Raw genomic sequence first — 24468 nt, 5'->3', positions numbered from 1 at the left:
ATCCTGGTTCCAAAAATAAACCAAACATGCGGAATGTGGCCACAGTGTGCCGCTACTTGCAACATCTGTGCGTGCCCAGTCTTGTCTAGCCTGGAGCAGTTATCGCAGCCCAGAGCCGCCAGTTCCTTGCCCAGCCTTAGGGCCAGCCTGACTCCGCTGGGGCTCCGGTGTCGCCTCCGCCGGCATCTCCGGCCGTGCCCCGCCAACGGCGGTCAGGCCCTGGCTCGATGCTCTCCTCCGCCCCGCGGCCATCGCCCCGCGGCCGTGCGCCCCGCCATCGCTCGGTGCTCCGGGTGCCGCTGCCCCGCCATCGCTCGGTGCTCCGGGTGCCGCTGCCCCGCCATCGGCCGGTGCGCCAGGTGCCGCTGTCCCGCCCCGGGGGCGGTGCCGGCACCGCCCCGCCCCGGATCCTCCCGCCGCCGCTGCAGCCGGGCGGGCTCACCCCACTCGGTGGCCGCCGCGGAGTCCCGGAGCGGAGCGCACGTGGCGGCGCCATGGCCCGGCTGGTGCTGCAGGACGGGTCGGTGTTGCCCGGCCGCCCCTTCGGGGCCGTCGGGGCCGCGGCGGCGGGGGAGGTCGGTGAGTGTGTCCGGCGGCCGGGATGCCGTGGGGCGGCGCGGGAGAGAGCGGGAAGGAGCGGGAAGGAGCGGATCCGGCCCGGCCCGGCCCGCTGTCTCCCTCCGCCCGGGCCCCACCGTGGGGCCTGTCGGGGGCGCGGGGCCGCGATCGGCCCGGCCGTGCCCGGCCCCGTGCCCCCGTCACCCCGTGCCGATCCCCGCAGTGTTCCAGACCGGCATGGTGGGGTACCCCGAGGCCCTCACCGACCCCTCGTACAAGGCGCAGATCCTGGTGCTCACCTACCCGCTGGTCGGTAACTACGGCGTGCCCCGGGACGAGCCCGACGCCTTCGGCCTCAGCAGGGTGAGCAGGGGGGCTGCGTGTCCCGCCCCGGTGCCGCTGTGGCGGTGGCACTACGGGACGATGCAGGGCGGGACGGGTGCCAGGGCACAGCGAGTGGCACATGGTGGCACGGAGAGGTTTGGCTCCGACGCTGTAGGGTCGCAGTGGGGTCTGACATGGTGAGGGCTGGGGAGACCCCCGAGCGCTGGGGTCGGGGTGCCCTGGCAGCCCGTGGGGTGCGGGCTCTGTGTCCCTGGCAGCCCGTGGGGTGCGGGTTCTGTGTCCCTGGCAGCCCGTGGGGTGCGGGCTCTGTGTCCCTGGCAGCCCGTGGGGTGCGGGCTCTGTGTCCCTGGCAGCCCGTGGGGTGTGGGCTCTGTGTCCCTGGCAGCCCATGGGACAGGCTCTGTGTCCCTGGCAGCCCGTGGGGTATGGGCTCTGTGTCCCTGGCAGCCCGTGGGGTATGGGCTCTGTGTCCCTGGCAGCCCATGGGACAGGCTCTGTGTCCCTGGCAGCCCATGGGACAGGCTCTGTGTCCCTGGCAGCCCGTGGGGTGCGGGCTCTGTGTCCCTGGCAGCCCGTGGGGTGCGGGCTCTGTGTCCCTGGCAGCCCGTGGGACAGGCTGTGTGTCCCTGGCAGCCCGTGGGGTGCGGGCTCTGTGTCCCTGGCAGCCCGTGGGACAGGCTGTGTGTCCCTGGCAGCCCGTGGGGTGCGGGCTCTGTGTTTCCTCAGCAGGGCTCTGTGGCAGGGTGGGAATCTCAAGCCCTTGTCCCAGGGCCGGGCTGGGGCTGGGCAGAGGGGCTGCTCAGGCCCCAGCGCCCTCCAGCCCCTTGGCCTCCACGCCGTCTGTCCTGGGGCAGAGTCCAGCCCTGCTGCAGCCGTGCCTCGCTGGCCTCCCCACGCCCACCCTGTGGGGTCTCGCTGTCAGCAGCTCTCTCTGGGCTGTGCTGGGTGGGTCTGTGCTGTGGCCTGTGCTTCCAGGAGCCAGTGCCCTGATCCCATGGCACGGGACATACCAGTGTGGCCAGACCTCGCTGGCGAGGCTGTGACCAGTGGCAGTGGTGCTTCCCCATGGGCTTGGTTTGTGCTGCAGCTGTGCCAAGCTGAGGGCTCCCATGGCACGGACCATGTGGGCGGTGGGCTGTGGTCCAGCAGTGCTGTGGGGGCCTGAACACCCCATTCTGGGGCTCCCTGATCCAGAGGAACTTTGCTGAACTAAGGCTCAGCCTCGCTGCAATAGGTGTGGGCAAGGTAGGGGCAAGTGGCAGCCCAGCAGTGGGAGGGCTGGTCCTGTACTCTGGGAACGGGGTCTGTGTTCCATGGGGTTTCTCCTGGGCTGGTGACCCTCTGCCTTGGCTGCTCACCCTCTGTCCCCCCAGTGGTTTGAGTCCAGCAAGATCCACGTGGCCGCGCTGGTGGTGGGCGAGTGCTCAGAGACCCCGAGCCACTGGAGCGCATCCCAGTCCCTGGACCAGTGGCTGAAGGAGCAGAACATCCCCGGGCTGGAAGGTGGGACAGGAGACAGCAGAGGGGGGTGGGGGCTGTGGGTCTGCAGGTTCTGAAAGCAGACCCGTCTCTGTCGAGCTTTGCCCACCTGGGGCTGGAGCCTCTGTTGGAATTTGGGGCACAGGGTCCTGCTGGGGTGGGCTGGGGCTGCGGGGCTGTGTCTCACGGCCCGCTTGCAGGGGTGGACACCCGGGCGCTGACAAAGAAGATCCGCGAGAAGGGGACGCTGCTGGGGAAGCTGGTGCCGGATGGGACCCCCGGGGGGAGCCTCTCCTTTGAGGACCCCAACACGAAGCCCCTGGTGCAGGAGGTGTCGCTGAAGGTGTGCTGGGGGCTGAGCGGGGCTGGGGGGGGCTGTGCAGCCCCAGCTGTGCGGGGCTGGCCCCAGCAGCAGCCTGGGTGATCCACTCCCCTCCCGCAGGCACCGCGAGTGTTCAACCCGGGCGGGTCCCTGCGTGTCACCGCCCTCGACTGCGGCCTGAAGAACAACCAGATACGGTGCCTGTGCAAGCGGGGGGCCACTGTCACTGTGGTGCCCTGGGACCACCCGCTGGACCCTGCAGGTGAGATGGCAGAGGCTGGGGACAGTCTGGGGTCCCACCGGGGGGGTGGGGGGAATGGGGTGTGGCCCTGTCTGCATGTTTGGTGCTGGGGACAGCAGGTGCCTGTGTCCTGCTCACCTGTGTCCTGTGGGGTGGGGAGCCTTGGTGCTGTCATTCCTGGGGGCTTTAGGGCTTGGGCCCTCAGTGTGGCACCACAGGAGCAGGGCCGTGGGCTCGGGGTTGGCATGGGGGACTCTGGACTGTGGTATTGTGTGGCTCAGGGCACCATGGGGGACTGGCAGGGCCTTGCTGCCACCTGAATGGGTGTTGTGGGCTCAGAACACCTTGGTTGTAACCCTGCTGGGGTGTCAGGGGAGCCACAGGCTCAGGGTGCTTCTCTGCTGGTAGCCAGGAGTGCCTGCAGTGAACCTGTGGGCACCTTGGGGACCCCTCTGTAATGTTGAGGGGCTGGGGGCCCCACTCTGACCCTGCTGCTCTCTTGACACAGACTTTGACGGGCTGTTCATCAGCAATGGCCCTGGGGACCCACAGCTCTGCCAGGAGACAGTATCCAGCCTACGCCAGCTGCTGGATGCACCCCAGCCCAAGCCCATTTTTGGCATCTGCCTGGGCCACCAGCTGCTTGCCCTGGCACTCGGTGCCTCTACCTACAAGATGAAGTGAGTGGGTGTGGTGTTACATTTTAGTTAAATGGGATGCTCTGTCTCACCCCTCAAAAATGTAGGGCTTATTCCAAGCCTGTGATCCTCCCCTGGAGTATCATGGATTTGTAAACCCATTGGCCCAAGTCTTATTCCACGCCCACTTTGAATCTCCCTGTTGGGCTGTGCGAGGAGACCAGAGTCTCTCTGAGCCTTTTCCTCTCTTGGCCCTTTTCTCCCTAGGCCCTCCCTGCCTCCCCCTTCTCCCCTTCTCCCTCAGAATCCATGCTGCTCCCGGGGCTGGGACCCCCAATAATTAGCACCCTCCTCTAATCAGCACCCTCAGAAGCCGTGTGGAGTCTCCTTGCCTGCCTGCTGCTACCAGTGAACACCCAGCTTGGGGGGCTCCCTGGGATCCCCCAAACTGCAACAAGTGTGGGTCCAGAGTGAGCGCAGGGCTCTCGGCTGCAGGGGCTGGCTGACAGCTGTGTGTGTACCCCTTTGTGGTGGTGTTTGCAGGGGTCTCAGGATGAGGGAAGAGAATCTGACTCCAGGTTTCAGAAGGCTTGATTTATTATTTTATGATATATATTATATTAAAACTATACTAAAAGAATAGAAGAAAGGATTTCATCAGAAGGCTAGCTAAGAATAGAATAGGAAAGAATGATAACAAAGGCTTGTGACTGACCAGAGAGTCTGAGACAGCTGGACTGTGATTGGCCATTGATTAGAAACAACCACATTGGACCAATCCCAGATACACCTGTTGCATCCCACAGCAGCAGATAACCATTGTTTACATTTTGTTCCTGAGGCGTCTCAGCTTCTCAGGAGAAAAAATCCTAAGGAAAGGATTTTTCAGAAAATATCATGGCTCCGTACCCTCCCAGGTACGGGAACCGCGGGCACAACCAGCCGTGCGTGCACGAGGACACGCGGCGCTGCTTCATCACGGCACAGAACCACGGCTTTGCCGTGCAGGCGGGCAGCCTCCCGCCCGGCTGGCTGCCGCTCTTCACCAACGCCAACGACGCCTCCAACGAGGGCCTGGTCCATCAGAACAAGCCCTTCTTCAGGTGGGCCTGGGGCCGCAGCAGGGGCTGGGGGCTGGGGGGCGGTGGCTGTGGGGTGTGCCCTGCCTGACCCCCTCCACAGTGTCCAGTTCCACCCCGAGCACTGCGCCGGCCCCACGGACCTGGAGGGTCTCTTTGATGTCTTCGTGGAGGTGGCACGGGACCTGCGGGATGGGCAGGGCAGCGCCCGGACAGGTGGGTGTGAGTGTGAGGGACAGTGGGACCGTGGGCCAAGGGCTGCAGGATGGGGCTGTGCATGTCCCCAGCCCTGTCCCCAGCCCCGTCCCCAGCGTGCCACATCCCCCCCAGTGCGGCAGCGCCTGCAGGAGTGGCTGACCTACAGCAAGGCACCAGCGGGGGACTCGGAGGCAGCCCGGCCCCGCAAGGTGCTGATCCTGGGCTCCGGTGGCCTTTCCATTGGGCAGGCAGGCGAGTTCGATTACTCAGGGTCACAGGTGAGTGCCAGTCCCAGGGCAGGGGGGTGGCAGTGGCCCCAGGGACCCAGGGCCACCAGCAGTGACCCCTCTGCTCCCCATGAGGCCATCAAAGCGCTGAAGGAGGAGAACATCCAGACGGTGCTGATCAACCCCAACATTGCCACAGTGCAGACCTCCAAGGGACTGGCAGACAAGGTGTACTTCCTGCCCATCACCCCTGAGTACGTCACCCAGGTGAGCACCGGGATGCTGCCTGGGAGAGGGCGATTTGGGAATGCAGGGATGGCAGAGCTGGGGGATCAGGGTGGGGCTGGGCTGGGGGATGGCCCAGAGCATGGTGTGCAGGTAGGGCTGGGTGGGGTTGGAAGGGACCTGGGGAGCAGCACAGGTGAGGAGGCAGCTGGAAAGCACAGGACCCACCGCTGTGGTTTCTGTGCCACCTCCCCGTGCCCCCAGGTGATCCGGAACGAGCGGCCTGATGGGGTGCTGCTGACCTTTGGGGGACAAACAGCCCTCAACTGTGGTGTGGAGCTGACCAAGGCGGGTGTCCTGGAGCGGTACCGTGTGCGGGTGCTGGGCACCCCCATGGCCTCCATTGAGATGACGGAGGATCGCAAGGTCTTCGTGGAGAAGATGGAGGAGATCGGGGAACACGTGGCGCCCAGCGAGGCTGCTGCCTCCCTGGAGCAGGTCTGGGATGCTCAGGGGGGCTGTGGGGCAGGGTAGGGTCCTGTCCCTCCTGTTCCTGACCCTTGCTGTTCCTGCCCTTCCTCTTCCTGACCCCATTGCTCCCTGCAGGCACAGGCAGCAGCTGAACGCTTGGGGTACCCGGTGCTGGTGCGCTCTGCCTACGCCCTGGGAGGGCTGGGCTCTGGCTTTGCCAACAACAGGGAGGAGCTGGTGGCTCTGGTGAGCCAGGCCTTCACCCACACCTCCCAGGTGCTGGTGGACAAGTCCCTGAAAGGCTGGAAGGAGATTGAGTACGAGGTGGTGCGGGATGCCTACAACAACTGCATCACGGTACGGGATGGAGGGAGGCCCTGGGCTGCTGCAGAGGGACAGACATGGGGGAGGGACTGGGGGCTTGTGCCCAGCCTTGTCCCCAGGGAGGGCTCCCCAGTGCCTCTGGTGGTGCTGGCACAGCTGCTGTGTGCCACTGGGAGCTGCACCCTGTGAACACAGCCCTGCACCCCTATGCTGGGTGTCCACCCCGTGGGACACCCCGTGTGGTCCAGTCCTGACTGGGCAGGGGAGGATGTGCTGGGAACTGGGAGGAATGTGCCACGGACAGCACATGGAGCTGTGACCCCTCTGCTGCCAGGTGTGCAACATGGAGAACCTGGACCCGCTGGGGATCCACACGGGCGAGTCCATTGTGGTGGCACCCAGCCAGACCCTCAATGACACCGAGTACTTCATGCTGAGGCGCACAGCCATCAAGGTGGTGCAGCACCTGGGCATCGTGGGCGAGTGCAACATCCAGTTTGCCCTCAACCCTGAGTCAGAGCAGGTACTTGCAGCCCCCTTCGGGTTCTGGCTTGCTCTCCCAGTCCCCGGCCAGCCTTGCCCTGGGGGATCTGGCTCCTGCCCCAGCTGTCCCACGAGGCTGTGCCACAGCAGGCCCCCGTGCTGCAGCATCTCTGGGACACCGTGGGTCTGGCCATGTCACCGTGTCCCTGGCTTGGCCTGTTCCACGGCACGCACTGACCCTGCCTGCCTGCTGCCCACAGTACTACATCATCGAGGTGAACGCCCGGCTGTCCCGCAGCTCGGCCCTGGCCAGCAAGGCCACTGGCTACCCGCTGGCCTATGTGGCTGCCAAACTCGCCTTGGGCATCCCCCTGCCCCTCCTCAGGTGAGGTACCACCACACTGTGGGACAGGGCGCTGCCCTGGTGGGATGGCCCCAGCTGCTGACCCCGTCACCTCCTCAGGAACTCCGTCACCAACTCCACCACGGCCAGCTTTGAGCCCAGCCTGGACTACTGCGTGGTGAAGATCCCACGCTGGGACCTCAGCAAGTTCGTGCGTGTCAGCACCAAGATTGGCAGCTCCATGAAGAGCGTGGGTGAGCACAGAGGGACAGCGCTGGTGGGGCACGTGGCAGGCATGGGACCCGCCTGCTCACCCCACCTTCTGCAGGGGAGGTCATGGCCATCGGGAGGAACTTTGAGGAGGCGTTCCAGAAGGCTCTGAGGATGGTGGACGAGAACTGCATGGGCTTTGATCACACGGTGAAGCCGGTGTCAGACATGGTGAGCGCTGGTGCTGGCTGTGCCATTCTGGGGGGAGAGGTGCCCACCTGCCTCCCTCGGCCACCCTCAACCCTTGGCCTGGCAGGAGCTGGAGACGCCAACGGACAAGCGGATCTTCGTGCTGGCAGCGGCGCTGCGGGCCGGCTACTCCATTGAGCGGCTCTACGAGCTGACCAAGATTGACCGCTGGTTCCTGCACAAGATGAAGAACATCACGGACCACGCGGTGCTGCTGGAGTCCTACCGTGGCCAGCAGGGCACCATGCCCCCCGCCGTGCTCCAGCGCGCCAAGCAGCTTGGCTTCTCCGACAAGCAGGTGGCCCTGGCTGTGCTCAGGTGAGACGGGGAGGGGGCGGCCCTGTTCTGCTCCCTGCCTTGCTCCTGGCGCTCACCCAGCTCTGTGCAGCACTGAGCTGGCCGTGCGGAAGATGCGACGCGACCTGAAGATCCTGCCGGTGGTGAAGCAGATCGACACTGTGGCTGCAGAGTGGCCAGCCCAAACCAACTACCTGTACCTGACCTACAACGGCTCTGAGCACGACCTGGGCTTCCGTGAGCCCCACGTCATGGTCATTGGCTCCGGCGTCTACCGCATCGGCAGCAGTGTGGAGTTTGACTGGTGTGCTGTTGGCTGCATCCAGGAGCTCCGCAAGGTCAGGCGGGCCCCAGCTCCCTGTGGAGTGAGGGATGGGTGTCCCTGCTCAGAGGATGGGGCTGGGTAGAGTTGGGGCTCTGGGCTCACCTTGTCCCACCTCCACCCTGTGGAGTGAGGGGTGGGTGTCCCTGCTCAGAGGATGGGGCTGGGTAGGGGTTGGGGGCTCTGGGCTCACCTTGTCCCACCCCCAACAGATGGGCTTCAAGACAATCATGGTGAACTACAACCCTGAGACAGTGAGCACAGATTATGACATGTGTGATCGCCTCTACTTTGACGAGATTTCCTTTGAGGTGAGGGGCCTGGGGCCTGCCAGCTGTGGGGCTGGGTGAGGGCTGCCATGGCTCTGTCCCAACCCTGCCCCTGCCCTGCACCATGCTGCAGGTAGTGATGGACATCTACGAGCTGGAGAACCCTGAGGGTGTGATCCTGTCCATGGGCGGGCAGCTGCCCAATAACATCGCCATGGCCCTGCACCGGCAGCAGTGCCGCATCCTGGGCACCTCCCCAGAGGCCATCGACTCTGCCGAGAACCGCTTCAAGTTCTCCCGCCTGCTGGACTCCATCGGCATCAGCCAGCCCCTCTGGAAGGAGCTCTCCAACATGGAGGTGAGCCCAGCGAACAGGACAGGGCTGCCCCAGGGTGGCTCTGTGTGTGTTTGTGCTGAGTTCCTTCTGTCCCACAGTCAGCCAAGCACTTCTGCTGCAAGGTGGGGTACCCGTGTGTCGTGCGCCCCTCCTACGTGCTGAGCGGGGCTGCCATGAACGTGGCGTACTCGGACAGTGACCTGGAGAAGTTCCTGAGCAACGCTGTGGCTGTGTCCAAGGAGCAGCCAGTTGTCATTTCCAAGTTCATCCAGGAGGCCAAGGTCCGCCCAGGAGGCTGCTCCAGCCCTGAAAGCCCCAGCCCCAGCCCAGGGACAGGCTGTGACCATGCTCTGCTCACAGGAGATCGACGTGGACGCGGTGGCCTGTGACGGTGTGGTGGTGGCCATCGCCATCTCAGAGCACGTGGAGAACGCTGGGGTGCACTCAGGTGATGCCACACTGGTGACACCCCCCCAGGACATCACCCCCAAGACGCTGGAGCGCATCAAGGCCATTGTCCACGCCATTGGGCAGGAGCTGCAGGTCACAGGGCCCTTCAACCTGCAGCTCATTGCCAAGGTACCTGGGACCAGGGACTGCACGGCCAGGGGAGAACAGCCCACATCCCCAGCCCTGCCTCATCCTGTCCCCTCTCTCCAGGATGACCAGCTGAAGGTGATAGAGTGCAATGTTCGTGTCTCCCGCTCCTTCCCCTTCGTCTCCAAGACCCTGGGCGTGGACTTGGTGGCTCTGGCCAGCCAGGTGATCATGGGTGAGGATGTGGAGCCCGTGGGGCTGATGACAGGCACAGGCATCGTTGGTGTCAAGGTGAGTGGGGGCCATGGGGCCAGGCTGGGGTGCAGGGCCAGGCAGTCCCTGAGCATCCCCTTGCCCTCAGGTGCCCCAGTTCTCCTTCTCACGCCTGGCGGGCGCTGACGTGGTGCTGGGTGTGGAGATGACCAGCACAGGCGAGGTTGCCTGCTTTGGGGAGAACCGCTGCGAGGCGTACCTGAAGGCCATGCTCAGCACCGGCTTCAAGATCCCCAAGAAGAACATTCTGCTGACCATCGGCAGCTACAAGGTACGTGGGCTCAAACTGCTGCGAGGCTGGGGTTCCCCCTCTGCCCTCTGACCGGCCCCTGCTTGGTTCCAGAACAAGAGCGAGCTGCTGCCCACCGTGCGGACGCTGGAGAGCCTCGGCTACAACCTGTATGCCAGCCTTGGCACCGCCGACTTCTACACCGAGCATGGCATCAAGGTCAGGGCTGGGGGCCTCGCTGCGGGGCCAGGGTCACTGCCGGGGTGCTGCAGGGCCCTGACGGGGTCACTGCCTGCAGGTGAAGGCTGTGGACTGGCACTTTGAGGAGGCAGACAGCAGCGAGGCTGGCGCCCGGGAGAGCCAGCGCAGCATCCTGGACTACCTGGCCGAGAACCACTTTGAGATGGTCATTAACCTGTCCATGCGCAACTCGGGCGGCCGCCGCCTGTCCTCCTTTGTCACCAAGGGCTACCGCACCCGGCGCCTGGCTGTCGACTACTCCGTGCCCCTCATCATCGACATCAAGTGCACAAAGCTCTTCGTAGAGGTGGGCTGGGGCACCTGGGGACCATGGCTGCAAGGAAAGGGAGCAAAGTAGGGTTGCAGAAGCCCTGCTGTGGGTGCTGCAGGGCAGGCTCTGTGTGTGGGTGTCACTGTGCAGGGGCTGGGTTTGGGGGCCACCTCGGACAGGCATCATCACCCTGGCTCCTGCTCCTGCCCCTGGGTCCTGCCTCACGGCTGCTCTTTCTGCAGGCACTGGGCCAGATTGGGGCAGCCCCCCCACTGAAGATGCATGTGGACTGCATGACCTCCCAGAAGCTCATCCGTCTGCCAGGTGGGTGTTCAGTGGCCCCAGGGCACAGCACAGAACAGGGACAGTGCTGGGAGCTGGGCTGGGCACATCTGCAGGCACTGCAGAGATGTTTCCATGCTGCACTGGGGGGATGGCCTTGTCCCTCATGTCCCCTGTGGCCAGCAGCTGCCAGTGCTGACACTGACACTTCCCAGGCCTGATTGATGTCCACGTCCACCTCCGTGAGCCGGGTGGCACCCACAAGGAGGACTTTGCATCAGGCACGGCGGCCGCCCTGGCCGGGGGTGTCACCATGGTGTGTGCCATGCCCAACACCAACCCTGCTGTCACCGATGCCACCTCTTTCACCTTGGCACAGAAGGTGAGGAGCTGCTGCCAGCCTGGTGCTCACCTCCCCCCTGTGCCAGCCGTGGTGGGCTCACTGCCCACGGTGGGCTCGTTGCTGGTGGCGGGACCGGTCCCACCGCAGCACCCACCGCCTCTTGTTGTGCAGCTGGCAGAGGCTGGGGCCCGCTGCGATTTTGCTCTCTTCCTGGGGGCTTCCCTGGACAATGCTGGCACTCTGGGCCCCCTGGCTGGGGCAGCTGCCGGGCTCAAGATGTACCTGAACGACACCTTCTCCAGCCTGCGGATGGACGACGTGTCGCTGTGGATGGAGGTGAGCGGGAGGGCAGGGGCTGGCACGGGGCAGGTGGCTCCTGGCACCGGTGCCCACCAGCCCTGTCCCCCCAGCACCTGGAGCAGTGGCCGCGGCACCTGCCCATCGTGGCGCACGCCGAGCGGCAGACGGTGGCCGCCGTGCTGATGGTGGCCCAGCTGTACCAGCGCCCTGTCCACATCTGCCACGTGGCCCGCAGGGAGGAGGTGAGCAGGGCGAGCTCTGGGTTCTAGGGATGGAGCACGGGGCCCTCTGGGTTCCCCCCTTATTGGAATATGACCAGTATTGCCGGACGGGACGTGCCTTGGCTTGTCTGGCCCTGCGTCTGGACCAAATAGTGGCAACTGTGGTGTTTCACCCCTGAGACACTTTTGGCTGGCTGGGTGTGTGGTGTTTCACCCCTGAGACACTTTTGGCTGGCTGGGGGTGTGGTGTTTCACCCCACAGACACTTTTGGCTGGCTGGGTGCTGCAGCTGGGCACATGAAGTCCAGGCAGGCCGGGGCTCCAGTGGTGGTGGGGTTAACTCTTCAGGTTTCCCTCTGCCGGAGAAGCTTTAAGGGGATGGTGAAGTAAAGGAGTCGGTTCTGATGGAGGGTTTGGATCCAGAGCTTTATTCTGGCCCTCAGGCCTCTGAATCCAGCACCAGCTCCAACAGAGCTCCCTGAGCCCGTGGTTGCTGCTCCTTTAACCCCGGGGAGAGGGGCAGGGAAGGGGCAGGGAGGCACCAAGCAGGTACAGGAGGGGAGGGACAAAGGGACAAAGGACACCTGGATGGCCCAATGCCCCCCTCCCGGGGTAGAGGGCATCCTTTGAATCTGCCAATCACTCAGTGCCCTTCTGGAATGCCAGGACTGACAGACAGTGCTGGGAGGGGAAAGGAGAGGTGACTGACACACCTGGGAAGGAATCTTCTGGGGAAAAACCTGGGTTCTGGGGTAAACCCTGCAATCACACAACACCCACTAACCACGGCTGCCCCAGATCCTCCTCATCAAGGCGGCCAAGCAGAGAGGGATCCCGGTGACGTGCGAGGTGGCCCCACACCACCTCTTCCTGAGCCAAGACGACCTGGGCCGCCTGGGGAAGGGCCGTGCAGCCGTGCGGCCGGAGCTGGGCACCCGCCAGGACGTGGAGGTGCTCTGGGAGAACATGGACATCATCGACTGCTTTGCCACTGACCACGGTTAGTCCCCAGGGATGGTGGCCGTGGGGAAGGTGGTGGGGACAGCCCCGGTGACAGCCCCATCCTGCAGCTCCCCACACGCTGGAGGAGAAGCTGGGGCAGGAGCCGCCCCCTGGGTACCCTGGCCTGGAGACCATGCTGCCGCTGCTGCTGACGGCCGTCTCTGAGGGGAGGCTCAGCGTAGAGGACATCGTGCAGCGCCTCTATGAGAACCCTCGCAAGATCTTTGGGCTGCCTGCTCAGGAGGACACCTATGTGGAGGTGTGTCCTTGCCCTCCCGCCCCAGGTGCAGCCCCCACCCTTCTGCCTCTGACGCGCTGTCCTGGCAGGTGGACCTGGAGCAGGAGTGGATCATCCCCAGCAGCACAGTGTTCTCCAAGGCCCGTTGGACCCCCTTTGAGGGCATGCAGGTCAAGGGCACGGTGCGGAGGGTGGTCCTGCGTGGGGAGGTTGCCTACATTGATGGGCAGGTAAGGTCCTGGCTCCTTTCCTTCCTGTATTGAGGGTGTCCCCCATCACAGGGGGTGTCCCAGTGCTGAGCCCATTTCCCTAATCCCCTCCCTGCCGTGGCTGCAGGTGCTGGTGCCCCCTGGCTATGGACAGGATGTGAGGAAGTGGACCTCAGGAGCTGCGCTGCTGCCACACGTTGCCCCCAGCAAGGAGACTGTGAAGGTACTGGGGTGTACAGAGCTGGCAGGGGTCCCTCCGTGCCCCAGCTCCAGCTTGGTCTCTCGTTGCAGCCCCCCGAGCAGGCCCGGCCCGTGGCTGCTGACGCGCTGCGTGGACGAGCCCCCAGCCCGCGCCGGCCCGGCCCCGCGGGGGACGCGCGCTTCCACCTCCCGCCCCGCATCCACCGAGCCTCGGACCCCGAGCTGCCAGGTAGGGGGGTGGGCGGGCAGCGGGCACGCTCCTGGGGGCCGGGGCTGGGACCGTGGCTGGGCGGCCCCGCTGACGCCAGCCCTTGTGTCCCGTTCAGCGTTCCGGAGGCTGGGAGCCGCGCACCGCCCGGGCGCCCGAGGCACCGGTAATATCGGGGGGGCTCACACGGCACCACGTGCAGCCCATGAGTGCATCCCCTCCCCCAGGTGCCCTGCAGGCCTCGGGCTGCCTGCGTGCCCCCCGTGGGCCCTTGTGGCACCCAGCACCAGGGCTGGGCGCTGTAGGACAGGGCATGGCCGTGCCGCCCGCTCCCTCCTGCCCCAGCCTGCGTGGCACCTCGGGGACCCTCACTGCCAGTGTCAGCTGGGGGGTGGCCAGCTGGGAACTGCAGGGTGAGCAGGGAGAGTGTCACAGCACAGCGTGGGGCTTGGACTGCCTGTCTCTGGTTCACCATCACTCTTGCGTCACGCCCATCTTGGTTTCACCTGGTGTTGCCATGTGCCAGCAGGGCTGTGCCACACTGGCAGCACACTGGGACGAGAGCAGGGCCCAGGGTGCCACCTCTCCCCACATCCCTAACACTCCTGCTCCCCTCTCCCACCCAGCTGAGGACGCTCGTGAGAAGGGCAGCAGGAAGGCAGCGGAACCGGGTGAGTGCAGCAGGGGCCCACAGTGGGGATCCAGGGTCTGTGGCTGGTGGCTGGGCTCCTCAGGGCACCCCCGTGGGCTGACTGCCTGCTCTCGGTGCCACAGATTCAGCAGTGATCCAGGACAGCCACTTCCACCCGCTGGGCCCTGTCCCGCGCCAGACGTCCCCTCAGCGCGCCCCCCACTTCCAGACGTCCCCGCTGCTGCACCCCCTGGTCGGGCAGCACGTCCTCTCTGTGCGGCAGTTCTCCAAGGACCAGGTGCCCAGCCGGGCGGGCAGGGGGCTCTGGGGGCTGTGGTGCCTCCTGTGCCCCCGCTGAGCCCCGGTGCCACCTGTCCCCGCAGCTGTCCCACCTGTTCAACGTGGCACACACCCTGCGCATGCTGGTGCAGAAGGAGCGCAGCCTGGACATCCTCAAGGTGAGCCGTCCCCGCAGCACTCACCTGTGCCATGGGCACCCCGAGGGAGCCCCATGTTGGGCAGGGTGCCAGGGCTCCCCGAGCTGACAGCCCGGCCCTGCAGGGGAAGGTGATGGCCAGCATGTTCTACGAGGTGAGCACGCGGACCAGCAGCTCGTTTGCAGCAGCCATGAGCCGGCTGGGCGGCTCCGTGCTGTCCTTCTGCGAGGCCACCTCCTCGGTGCAGAAGGGCGAGTCCTTGGCTGACTCCGTGCAGACCATGTGCTGCTACGCCGACGTGCTGGTGCTGCGGCACCCCCAGCCCGGCGCTGTCGAGGTGAGAGGGGTCAGGGCAGCTGCCTCCTGCTCTGGAGGCACCGGGGACGCTGCCCCAAGGGCAGGGATGTGGTCCCCAGCTGGGCCGGGGTGGGCTCCTGCTACCCTGGGGCCATGGGAGTTGTGTCTGTGCCTGTGCTCACTTGCCCTGCCTTGCTGCTGCTCCAGCTGGCTGCCAGGCACTGCCGCAAGCCAGTGATCAACGCCGGGGACGGGGTGGGCGAGCACCCCACGCAGGCACTGCTGGACATCTTCACCATCCGCGAGGAGCTGGGCACGGTCAACGGCATGACGGTGAGCTGGGGGGCCAGAGCCATGGCCAGGGGCTCAGGGGGCCCCGTGCGGGCCCTGGGGGGCCCGGGCAGGCTGGGCTGACCGCTGTCCCCAGATCACCATGGTGGGGGACCTGAAGCACGGGCGCACGGTGCATTCCCTGGCCCGCCTGCTCACCCTGTACCGCATCCACCTGCGCTACGTCACCCCGCCCGAGCTCCGCATGCCTGCCGACATCACCAGCTTTGTGGCCTCCAGGGGCATCCAGCAGGTGAGGGGCAGGCTGGGGGGTGGCCCCCACCCTGTCTGGCCCAGCTGTGTCCCCCCCAACCTCACGGTGCTGTGCAGGAGGAGTTTGGGAGCATCGAGGAGGCGCTGCCGGACACAGATGTGCTGTACGTGACCCGCATCCAGAAGGAGCGCTTCCAGCGGGCCGAGGACTACGAGGCTGTGAGTGAGGGGAGCCTGGCTCCTGCTGCCCTCGGGGGCCATGCACCCCCCTGCCCTGCTCAGGGCTCTGTTTGTTCCCTCAGTGCTTCGGGAAGTTCATCCTCACACCCCACATCATGACCCGGGCCAAGGAGAGGATGGTGGTGATGCACCCCCTGCCCCGTGTCAACGAGATCAGGTGGGGAGGGGGCAATGGGGCTAGGGAGGGTGCTGGGGGACAGGGGAGGTTTGGAGGGGGTGTCTGGGAGAATGGGTATGAAATATACAGGGCAGAAAGGGGATCCTTGGGGCATGGGGGTTCTGGGGAGGTGCTGGGGCAGTGGTGCAGCTGGGGCAGTGGTGTCCCTGGGGCAGTGGTGTCACTGGGGCAGTGGTGTCCCTGGGGCAGTGGTGTCCCTGGGGCAGTGGTGCAGCTGGGGCAGTGGTGTCCCTGGGGCAGTGGTGTCACTGGGGCAGTGGTGTCCCTGGGGCAGTGGTGCAGCTGAGGCAGTGGGGTCACTGGGGCAGTGGTGTCACTGGGGCAGTGGTGTCCCTGGGGCAGTGGTGTCACTGGGGCAGTGGTGTCCCTGGGGCAGTGGTGCAGCTGGGGCAGTGGTGTCCCTGGGGCAGTGGTGTCGCTGGGACACTGGCAGGGCCGTGGGAGCTGCGGTGTGCTGGGGGTGTCTGGGAAGGCACCGGGGATCAGGGGCGGGAGGACTGTGGTGTGCTGGGCAGGGCTGGGGAGCGCTCGGAGCCACAGGGGCTGCAGTTGCTGGGCTTGGGGGACAGGCCCCGTTGTACCGTGGGTGCCAGGACCAGGGGGGTGTCAGTGGTTCCAGGGCGGATCCTGAGGGTCCCGGGGGGTGCCAGAGGTTCCGGGACGAGTGGGGGCTCGGGGACCCCGAGCGTGTCGCGGGGAGCGGGCGGCGCCGCTGATGCCGCGTTTCCGCAGCGTGGAGGTGGACTCGGACCCGCGCGCCGCCTACTTCCGGCAGGCGGAGAACGGCATGTACATACGGATGGCGCTGCTGGCCACGGTGCTGGGCCGCTACTGACCAATAAACGCTCTGGGTCGCGATACGGCATCGCGCCGCGACACGCGTCACCGCGCGCGACACGCGGGGCCATGGCGGCGCTCTGGAGGGGCTGCGGGCGGCTGCTGGCGCGGCGGCCCGGGGCGGCGCAGGCGCTCACAGCCGGTAAGGGACCAGCCCGGCCCCCGAGGCCCTCAGACCCCCGGCCCCGCACACGGCCCCCCCGGCACACAGCCCCTGCTCCGCTCCCGGCACACAGCCCCTGCCCCGGCACACAGCCCCTGCCCTGCCCCGGCACACAGCCCCTGCTCCGCTCCCGGCACACAGCCCCTGCCCCGGAACACAGCCCCTGCTCTGCCCCGGCACACAGCCCCTGCTCCGGCACACAGCCCCTGCCCCGGCACGCACCCCCTGCCCCAGCACACAGCCCCTGCCCCTGCCCTGCCCCAGCACACAGACCGCCCCGGCACTCAGCCCCTCCGGCACACAGCCCCTGCCCCGGCACACAGCCCCTGCCCTGCCCTGGCACACAGACTGCCCCGGCACACAGCCCCTGCCCCGGCACACAGCCCCTGCCCTGCCCTGGCACACAGACTGCCCCGGCACACAGCCCCTGCCCCGGCACACAGCCCCTGCTCCGCTCCCGGCACACAGCCCCTGCCCCGGCACACAGCCCCTGCTCTGCTCCCGGCACACAGCCCCTGCCCCGGCAAACAGCCCCTGCTCTGGCACACAGCCCCTGCCCCGGCACACAGCCCCTGCCCTGCCCCAGGACACAGCCCCTGCCCCAGCACACAGCCCCTGCTCCGGCACACAGCCCCTGCCCTGCCCGGCACACAGCCCCCCCGGCACACAGCCCCTGCCTTGCCCCGCTCCTGGCACACGGACTGCCCTGCACATGCCTCTCCTGGCCGCCCCTCCTTGCCACAGCCACAGCCTGCCCTGGCACACACCCCTTGCCCCGCTGTGCGGGCACTGTCACTGCACAGGAGGCACGGCGGGGACCCCTCAGTACCTCCGGGGTCTGTCTTAGGGGGAGGAGGCGCTGCCCTGGCCTGGGCTCAGCAGGGACCCCCATGTGTCACACCAGGGAGGGGCCCTGGCCTGCTCCCAGCTCTGGAGATCTCTGTCAGGGCTTTGTGCTGGACTCCGGGCTCAGGACAGCTCTGTCAGGGCTTTGTGCTGGAGCTCTGGGCTCAGGACAGCTCTGTCAGGGCTCTGTGCTGGAGCTCTGGGCTCAGGACAGCTCTGTCAGGGCTCTGTTCTAGAGCCAGAGCGCTCGTGGGGACTTCAGGAGGCGCAGCCCTCACCCCCAGACCCGGGGGGACACTGTCCCAGGCCCCCCTCACCTGGAGGGATGGATGCTGAGCTGTAGCCCGGGGCAGTCACAAGGGCTCAGCTCTTTGTGCTTGCCAGCACTCAGCAGTGAAGGCACAGAGCTGCTGCCTGAGGAGAGAGCTCTGCACAGGGCACTGAGTTTCCCTAACGCTGCTGCTGCTTGGTGAACCATGAGGTGCCAGGAATCTGCCCCTCGTGCCTCTGCTGCTCCAAGGATTTGTAGCCCTGGGGCACCAGGCAGCTCTGCCCCTCCTCTGTTCCCCCCAGCACACCTGAGGCCGACTCTGGGTGGTGGGAGAGCATGTCCTGCTTGTTCCGTGTGTCCCTGGGGCTGAGCAGGGGCTGTGCTGCGGATGGGTGGGAGCTGGGGGTCCCTGTGTTCTCCTTGCTGCCCCCCCTGCTTGCAGGCCCCCTGCCCTGACTGTCCCTGCCCTGCTGCTCCCGCCCGCCCAGGGTGCTGGGAAAGCACAGCCCCGGGCTCTGGGGGTGCCCTGCTGAGCTGGGGGCTCCCCTCCCTCCCTGTGCAGCCGCTGGCCCTCAGCCCCGCTGGCCACGGGGGGGTGGCACGGTGCCCCCTGCCTGGGGCGCTGCCAGGCTGCTTAGCTGTTCCTGCTGTTATTTTTATCGGCTGTCACCGAGTCAATTGCTGGCAGCACGTCCCCCTGTGCTTGGCCAGAGGCCAGGGCAGAGCTGGGAGGGGCTGCCCGGGACTGGCCCTGCCCTCGCCTCTCCTGCCGGCGTGGCCCCGGGCTGGCTCCGGCCTCGGCTGTGCTCTGCCTGTTGCTGCTTCAGGTGGGAGCTGTGGCTGCTGTGGCACAGCCTTGCCCCAGGGCTCTGCCAGCCTGCAGGGCTGGGCACTGCCTCTGTGGGTGCTGGGCTGCTGCTGGACATGGCTCCACCTGCCTCGAGCTGGGCTCTCCCAGCTGCAGCCAGGGGGGCACAAACGCTCCTGCTCTCTTGGGAGCTCCCACAAATGATCCCCACCATGCCCCAGCTCAGCCCCTCTCCTGCTGCCTGTGCAGTGTCCGTGCAGCTTCCCAGGCCCCGTGCCCTGTGCCAGCTCCATCCAGCCTCCAGCCTTGTCCTGCTGCTCCCAGGGACCCCCGTGCTGCCAGCTGGGGCCGGGCCAGGGCGCTGCTGGCAGCTGGCTGTGCCCACTGTGCCCGGGCACCCTTGCTGGCCACGCTGCAGTCCCGGGGCTGGGGGTCAGCAGGGCTTTGCCTCCTGCATGCTGGGCCCTGGGCCAGGCTGCCAGCAGGGTCTGCACACAGTGGGCAGCAGCACGTGCCTGCAGCCGTGACCTGCTGTCCCTCTGCCTGTGGAGAGCAGTGCCCTGCTCCTGCCAAGGCACTGCCATGGCCATGGAGATGGTGGTGCCCTACTTAGGTTTGGGCCCCTTTCAGAGTCCTCTGGCCACAAGAACATTAACCCGGGGGTCAGCTGGGCGCCCTGGGCACCAGGTTAGGCTGGGATGAAGGCTCCAGCCCCCACAGGAGCTGTGTTTGGGCTGTGCTGGTGGCACCCTGGGCAGGCACTGCTGCCAAAGTCATTGCTGGGGGCTGGATCTGGCCGCATCCCCAGGCCAAGGAAGGGATGCACAGACAGGTCTGTCCCTCCCCACAGCCTCATCACTTGTGGCCACTGTACCCAGAGCCTTCGGCACTGGATGAGTAACAGCAGTGCCTGCTGTGTTCTCCAAGAGTGCTGTGCCCCTGCTCCCAGCTCCGGGGAGTGCAGCTGCTGGGAGTGCTGCTGCTGGGAATGCAGCTCTGAGGAGTGCAGCTCTGGGCAGTGCAGCTCTGGGAATGCAGCTCCGAGGAGTGGAGCTCCGGGCAGTGAAGCTCTCAGGAGTGCAGCTCCAGGCAGTGCAGCTCCGAGGAGTGGAGCTCCAGGCAGTGCAGCTCTCAGGAGTGCAGCTCTGGGCAGTGCAGCTCTGGGGAGTGCAGCTCCAGGCAGTGCAGCTCTGGGGAGTGCAGCTCCGGGCAGTGCAGCTCTGGGCAGTGCAGCTCCAGGCAGTGCAGCTCCGGGCAGTGCAGCTCCGGGGAGTGGAGCTCCATGGAGTGCAGCTCCAGGCAGTGCAGCTCTCAGGCAGTGCAGCTCTGGGCAGTGCAGCTCCGGGCAGTGCAGCTCTCAGGCAGTGCAGCTCCAGGCAGTGCAGCTCCAGGCAGTGCAGCTCTCAGGCAGTGCAGCTCTCAGGCAGTGCAGCTCCATGGAGTGCAGCTCCGGGCAGTGCAGCTCTCAGGCAGTGCAGCTCCGGGCAGTGCAGCTCCATGGAGTGCAGCTCTCAGGCAGTGCAGCTCCAGGCAGTGCAGCTCCGGGCAGTGCAGCTCTCAGGAGTGCAGCTCCGGGCAGTGCAGCTCCAGGCAGTGCTGCCGTGCCAGCAGCCGGTGCTCTGGCTGTGCTGGCCTGGAGTCCCGCGCCTGCTCCATCCCCTGCCCGGTGCCGTTGTGGCCCGTGAGCTGGTGAGGCTGCTCTGCCATCATGGGGAGTGTGGGGTCTCGGAGCTGGGGGACAGAGCCCCAGATCCTGGGGCTGGTCGGGGGTGGGAGATGGAGCCTCCTGTGAAGCAGCGGATGGTGCTCTGTGGGGCTGCAGAGCCTGGGCTGGCGCTGCTGGTGGGCTTCAGGGACCACATGGCGTGGTGTGGGGACAGGGAGCTGGGCCCTTGTCCATGAGGAACCGCTGGCCAAGTCCCCGGGGCAGGGCTGGTACCACAACCCTGGGGCTGTCGGGACAGGGGCTGCTGGGGCTGGTGCCCGTCAGGCTGAGGGTTTGCTGGGCTCAGGGCTCCCGAGGACAGAGCGGAGCAGCAGCAGGGCTGGAGACCTGCCAGGGAACCGTCCCGGGGGGAGTGGGGAGAGGGAGCAGGAGCCGCCGGGGCCGGGGCAGCAGCTGGAGGGGGCAGCACTGGGCCAGCTGAGTTGCGTCGAAGGGGTCAGGGGTGTGGGATGGAGCAGGAGCTGCCAGAGACCCAGCCGGGCAGCGCCCCACCGGGGACACTGATCTAGGAACGGGGCCAGGAGCTGCGCCAGCAGCCAGCTGTGGCGAGGGGCTGGGGCAGCCTGGGCAGCGGGGAGCACGCTCTGCCCAGCCCGGCTGGTGGGGCAGGGGACACGGGCAGAGAGCTGCTCTCCAGAGAGGGGGTCACAATGGGCAGAACCTGCCCGGGCAGAGAGCTGCTCTCAGGGAGGGGGTCACAGTGGGCAGAACCTGCCCGGTGCCCGGGGAGAGGTTTGGGGTGCTGTGGGAAAGGCTGCGGTGGAGATCACGGGCAGCAGCTGGGCAGGCTCTCTCTGAGGGCACCATGGAGCCTGGCTGATGGGTCAGCCCCCAGTCCAGGTGCAGCTGGACACGGTTTTGAGCAGAGATGCTGCAGTGAGAGCCCTGAGGCACATGGCAGAGTGGGGCTCCTGTGCCGTGGGGTTTGGTGCAGGCCGTGGGGCGCTGCAGCTGGGACAGAGCCACCAGGGCTGAACAGGCTCAGGCACCCTGGGCAGGGGGCCCAGCTGTGGGCAGGTCACACGGGGCTCTGTCCTGCCTAAATGGGCCGTGCTGGTTGCAGGGGCCCTGATGGGAGCTGGGGATGTGATTGCACAGCAGCTGGTGGAGCAGCGGGGGCTGCATGGGCACCACTGCCCCCGCACCCTGAAAATGATGGGCATTGGCTTCTGCTTTGTGGTGAGTGGGGATGGATGGGGTGGGATGGAACAGGATAATGGGATGGGGTAATGGGATGGGAGGGCTCCTTCAGCAGGGTGGGACTGTGGTGGTGGATTGGGAGTTGGCTCATCATGGTGCCACCTCCAGCAGTCATGGGCAGGGCCAGTTCCATGGAGCAGGAGCAGCATAGGACGAGCTTGCCTTTGTGGTCCAGAGCTGGAGCAGGGCCATGTATCCTGCCCTGGAGGCCCCAGCCCTGACCCCTGAGGACAGATGCTGCTCCTCACCCCCTGGCTCCTGCAGGGCCCTGTTGTGGGCAGCTGGTACAGGATCCTGGACTGGCTCATCCCAGGGAATACAAAAGTTGTGGCTGTGAAGAAGGTGATCCTGGACCAGGTTGGTGTGACATGGGTGAGGGTGCGGTGTGGGACTGGGGCAGTGGGGACAGGACAGACCCGTGGCAGGTTTCCAGCCTGCTCTGAGAGCCCCGTGCTGAGCTGGGCCCAGCCTCAGTGCCGTGGAAGGCTGGGTGGGCATTTTCTCAGAGGCTGCCCGTGGCCAGCCTGGCTCCAAGCACCACGAGCTCCTCACATCAGCTGGGGCTCCTCTCTGGCAGGGGGGTTTCGCTCCGTGCTTCCTTGGCTGCTTCCTGGCTGTCACAGGGGCCACCAACGGCCTGTCCATGCAGGAGAACTGGTCCAAGATCCAGCAGGTAAGTGCTGCTGCTGCTGCCCTGAGCACCTGTGGGGCCCTGGCAGCTGCTCCCTGTGCTGGCCCAGGTGGCTGCTCCCGTTTGTGTCCGTGGCCCAGTGCTGGGTGCCCAGTGCTGCCAGTCCAAGTGCTGGTGCCAGGGCCGGTTCCTCTGGAACGGGTGTCCTGTGGGCGAGTGCTGGGTCCCACCTGGGCCAGACACGGGTGCCATGGGCGTGCTGTCCAGCCCTGCTCCTGGCTGGGGCTCCAGAGCAATTACCGAGATGACTCCCATTAACAGTAATTGCTGGAAACCAGTGTGAACACTGAGTCAGCGAGTCCAGGGTGAGTCACTGGGGAGTGGATGCCCACCTGCCACAGGATGAGGCACACTGGGGTGGTTGTGTGGCTGCCAGGAGTGGCAGCACCAGCCTCTCTCTCTGGTGCTGCCTGGCTGGAGCCCTGCCCGAGTGCCACCACCCGGGGTTCATTCCTCTGCATGGGGATGCCCAGTCACCAGCCTGCTACACCTGGACTGCCAGCACGTGCCCCTCATCCTGCCCCGAGTGCAGGGAGGAGATCCCGGGGCAGGATCACATCACCTCTGCTTTCCTCAGGCTCTGAGCACCCTGACTGGGGCAGGATCACATCACCTCTGCTTTCCTCAGGCTCTGTGCAAGTCACAGCCAGCACATGGGGTGCTCTGAGCACCCTGAGGGCACACGTGAACAGATCGTGGGCACGGGCAGCACTCTGAGCACTCCATCCATCTTCCCCTGCTCATCCTGACCAGCTCATGCCATGGATCTTGCCTTGCCTTCCTCGGGGCATCCTGCTGTGGCCGGTGATTGGTGCAGGCTGTGGCCCGGGGATCCCTGGCTGGAAGGGGGTGCTGGGCTGGGCTGGAGCAGCGCTGGCAGCAGCCTCACCCCTGGCTGGGGGCGCATCCGCCTCTCGCCACGCAGAGGAAGCGTCAGCAGAGCATCCATCACCCCGTGCTGGCTGCTGGCCAGTGCCACCAGGAGCCTGCCCTCCCGGCTGAGTCACGGCCAGGCTGCTGAGGGACTCGTCCTGCTGCCACGGGACAGGGCTGGGACACGGCTCTGGCACCAGGACACCGCAGCACCTGGGGCTCCCAGCCCAGCCCAGAGCCCTTCTCCATCTCTGCTGCCCAGGAGGGGCCTGGGGAGCACTGAGCTGGGAGGGGGCTCACAGCCCACCCTGGGGGCCAAGCCCTGGCTTTGTGCCCTGGCTGTGGCACAAAGGGCTCTCAGTGGGGATGGTTCTGGTCACCCTCTCCCTGCCACCCTCATGGCTGTGGGAAGGCATGGCCAGGGCTGCAGGGGCTCCGTGCCCAGCACTGGAGCTGGGGACCAGTGGCAAGGATGGAGGCCCTCTGAGTGCTCACACCTCCTTTTTCTTCCAGGACTACCTGGATGCCCTGGTGACCAATTACTGTGTGAGTGCTGCCACATCTCTGTCCCTGTCCCTGTCCCTGTCCCTGTCCCTGTCCCTGTCCTGTCTCCTCCATGGGGCTGCCGTGGGCTCTGTGGGACGCCCTGAGTGCCAGGCAGGGGTGGGTGTGGGGAGGGGACCCTAGCAGGGCTCCTCACCTCTCCTCCCCTTCTCTGCCCAGATCTGGCCACCCGTGCAAATTGCCAACTTCTACTTTGTGCCTCTGCAGCACAGGTAGGGTTGAGGCCCTGGCGCCCAGTCCCTGCCCCTGAGCTGGCAGCTGCAGGCCCTGTCCCCTCTGTCCCCTCTGTCCCCAGGCTGGCTGTTGTCCAGTGTGTTGCCATCGTCTGGAACTGCTACCTGTCCTGGAAGGCGAATCGGATGTGAGGCAGGAACCCTGAGCCCTGGCAGTGCCCACCCTGTGCCCTGCCTGATGCCACTGGAGCCCTGATTCCTGGCAGTGCCCACCCTGAGCCCTGCCTGATGCCACTGGAGCCCTCATTCCTGGCAGTGCCCACCCTGTGCCCTGTCTGATGCCACTGGAGCCCTGTGCCCTGCCTGATGCCACTGGAGCCCTGATTCCTGGCAGTGGGCAGCGTGGCGTGGGCAGGTGGGACATGCAGGGTCCTGCAGCAGCCACCCCGCTCCTCTCTCAGGGGAGCACCATCCCCTGTGGCCACAGCTGCCCCAGGGAGAGGATGGTGCCAGGACAGGCCTGGCTCTGCTCTCACCGTGCTGTGCAGCAGCTGTGCCCACGATGCTCTTCTCCATCTGTGCTCAGCCGCTTCCCAGCCCTGCACACAGGGTGCTCCTGCCCCGAGTGTCGCTCTGACCTTCCCCATGGCTCATCCCGAGGGAGAAGAGGAGTGGAAGTGGAGCAGGGCTGGCCCTGGGCTGGCCGTGCTACAGGCACAGAGCTGGGCTCACCGCAGGCTGGGCACGCTCCCCCTGAGCAGCAGGGTTTGCTGTGGCTCTGCTGTGGGCAGTCAAAGCATCAATAAACAGATGTCCTCA

At 66.2% G+C, this 24468-nt stretch overlaps 2 protein-coding genes across 3 annotated transcripts; both read left to right on the top strand.

Annotated features, from left to right (window-relative positions):
• Positions 1-3: 3 nt before the first annotated feature.
• CAD (carbamoyl-phosphate synthetase 2, aspartate transcarbamylase, and dihydroorotase) lies at positions 4-16359 on the top strand. 2 transcript variants are annotated; one of them, XM_071417208.1, is made up of 45 exons: positions 4-579; positions 782-921; positions 2277-2406; positions 2583-2725; positions 2825-2966; positions 3454-3625; positions 4501-4686; positions 4766-4878; positions 4993-5138; positions 5223-5354; positions 5577-5810; positions 5919-6140; positions 6442-6630; positions 6851-6975; positions 7054-7187; positions 7262-7374; positions 7460-7710; positions 7781-8027; positions 8224-8322; positions 8414-8638; positions 8716-8898; positions 8978-9196; positions 9278-9445; positions 9516-9698; positions 9771-9875; positions 9955-10203; positions 10410-10491; positions 10665-10831; positions 10964-11128; positions 11203-11334; positions 12112-12313; positions 12384-12574; positions 12643-12783; positions 12890-12985; positions 13054-13192; positions 13290-13337; positions 13798-13842; positions 13946-14100; positions 14186-14260; positions 14364-14576; positions 14744-14869; positions 14964-15119; positions 15197-15298; positions 15382-15476; positions 16230-16359. In XM_071417208.1, exons 1-45 carry the CDS (start codon positions 228-230, stop codon positions 16330-16332), a joined length of 7035 nt encoding a protein of 2344 aa, XP_071273309.1. In that variant the 5' UTR covers positions 4-227; the 3' UTR covers positions 16333-16359. The 2 variants fall into 2 exon arrangements, with proteins under 2 accessions (XP_071273309.1, XP_071273310.1); XM_071417209.1 differs by lacking the exon at positions 13290-13337.
• On the top strand, positions 16353-24468 carry MPV17 (mitochondrial inner membrane protein MPV17). Its single transcript, XM_071417247.1, has 7 exons — positions 16353-16476; positions 21212-21327; positions 21613-21705; positions 21926-22021; positions 23426-23458; positions 23636-23688; positions 23772-24468. Exons 1-7 carry the CDS (start codon positions 16404-16406, stop codon positions 23839-23841), a joined length of 534 nt encoding a protein of 177 aa, XP_071273348.1. The 5' UTR covers positions 16353-16403; the 3' UTR covers positions 23842-24468.

Source organism: Agelaius tricolor, unplaced genomic scaffold, assembly GCF_023055355.1.
Source record: "Agelaius tricolor isolate 1412-34295 unplaced genomic scaffold, bAgeTri1.0.p SCAF_68, whole genome shotgun sequence".
Classification (NCBI taxonomy): Eukaryota; Metazoa; Chordata; class Aves; order Passeriformes; family Icteridae; genus Agelaius; species Agelaius tricolor.
This window is presented reverse-complemented; position numbering and strand designations above follow the sequence as displayed.

Bases quoted from the DNA above. Each gene is read 5' to 3' on its own strand.
- MPV17 (XM_071417247.1), top strand. From the start codon at position 16,404: ATGGCGGCGCTCTGGAGGGGCTGCGGGCGGCTGCTGGCGCGGCGGCCC. The intron at 23,459-23,635 runs GTGAGTGCTGCC...TTCTCTGCCCAG, and splicing joins CCCTGGTGACCAATTACTGT to ATCTGGCCACCCGTGCAAAT. The intron at 23,689-23,771 runs GTAGGGTTGAGG...CTCTGTCCCCAG, and splicing joins TTTGTGCCTCTGCAGCACAG to GCTGGCTGTTGTCCAGTGTG.
- CAD (XM_071417208.1), top strand. From the start codon at position 228: ATGCTCTCCTCCGCCCCGCGGCCATCGCCCCGCGGCCGTGCGCCCCGC. The intron at 9,197-9,277 runs GTACCTGGGACC...CCCTCTCTCCAG, and splicing joins ACCTGCAGCTCATTGCCAAG to GATGACCAGCTGAAGGTGAT. The intron at 14,577-14,743 runs GTGAGAGGGGTC...CTGCTGCTCCAG, and splicing joins CCCAGCCCGGCGCTGTCGAG to CTGGCTGCCAGGCACTGCCG.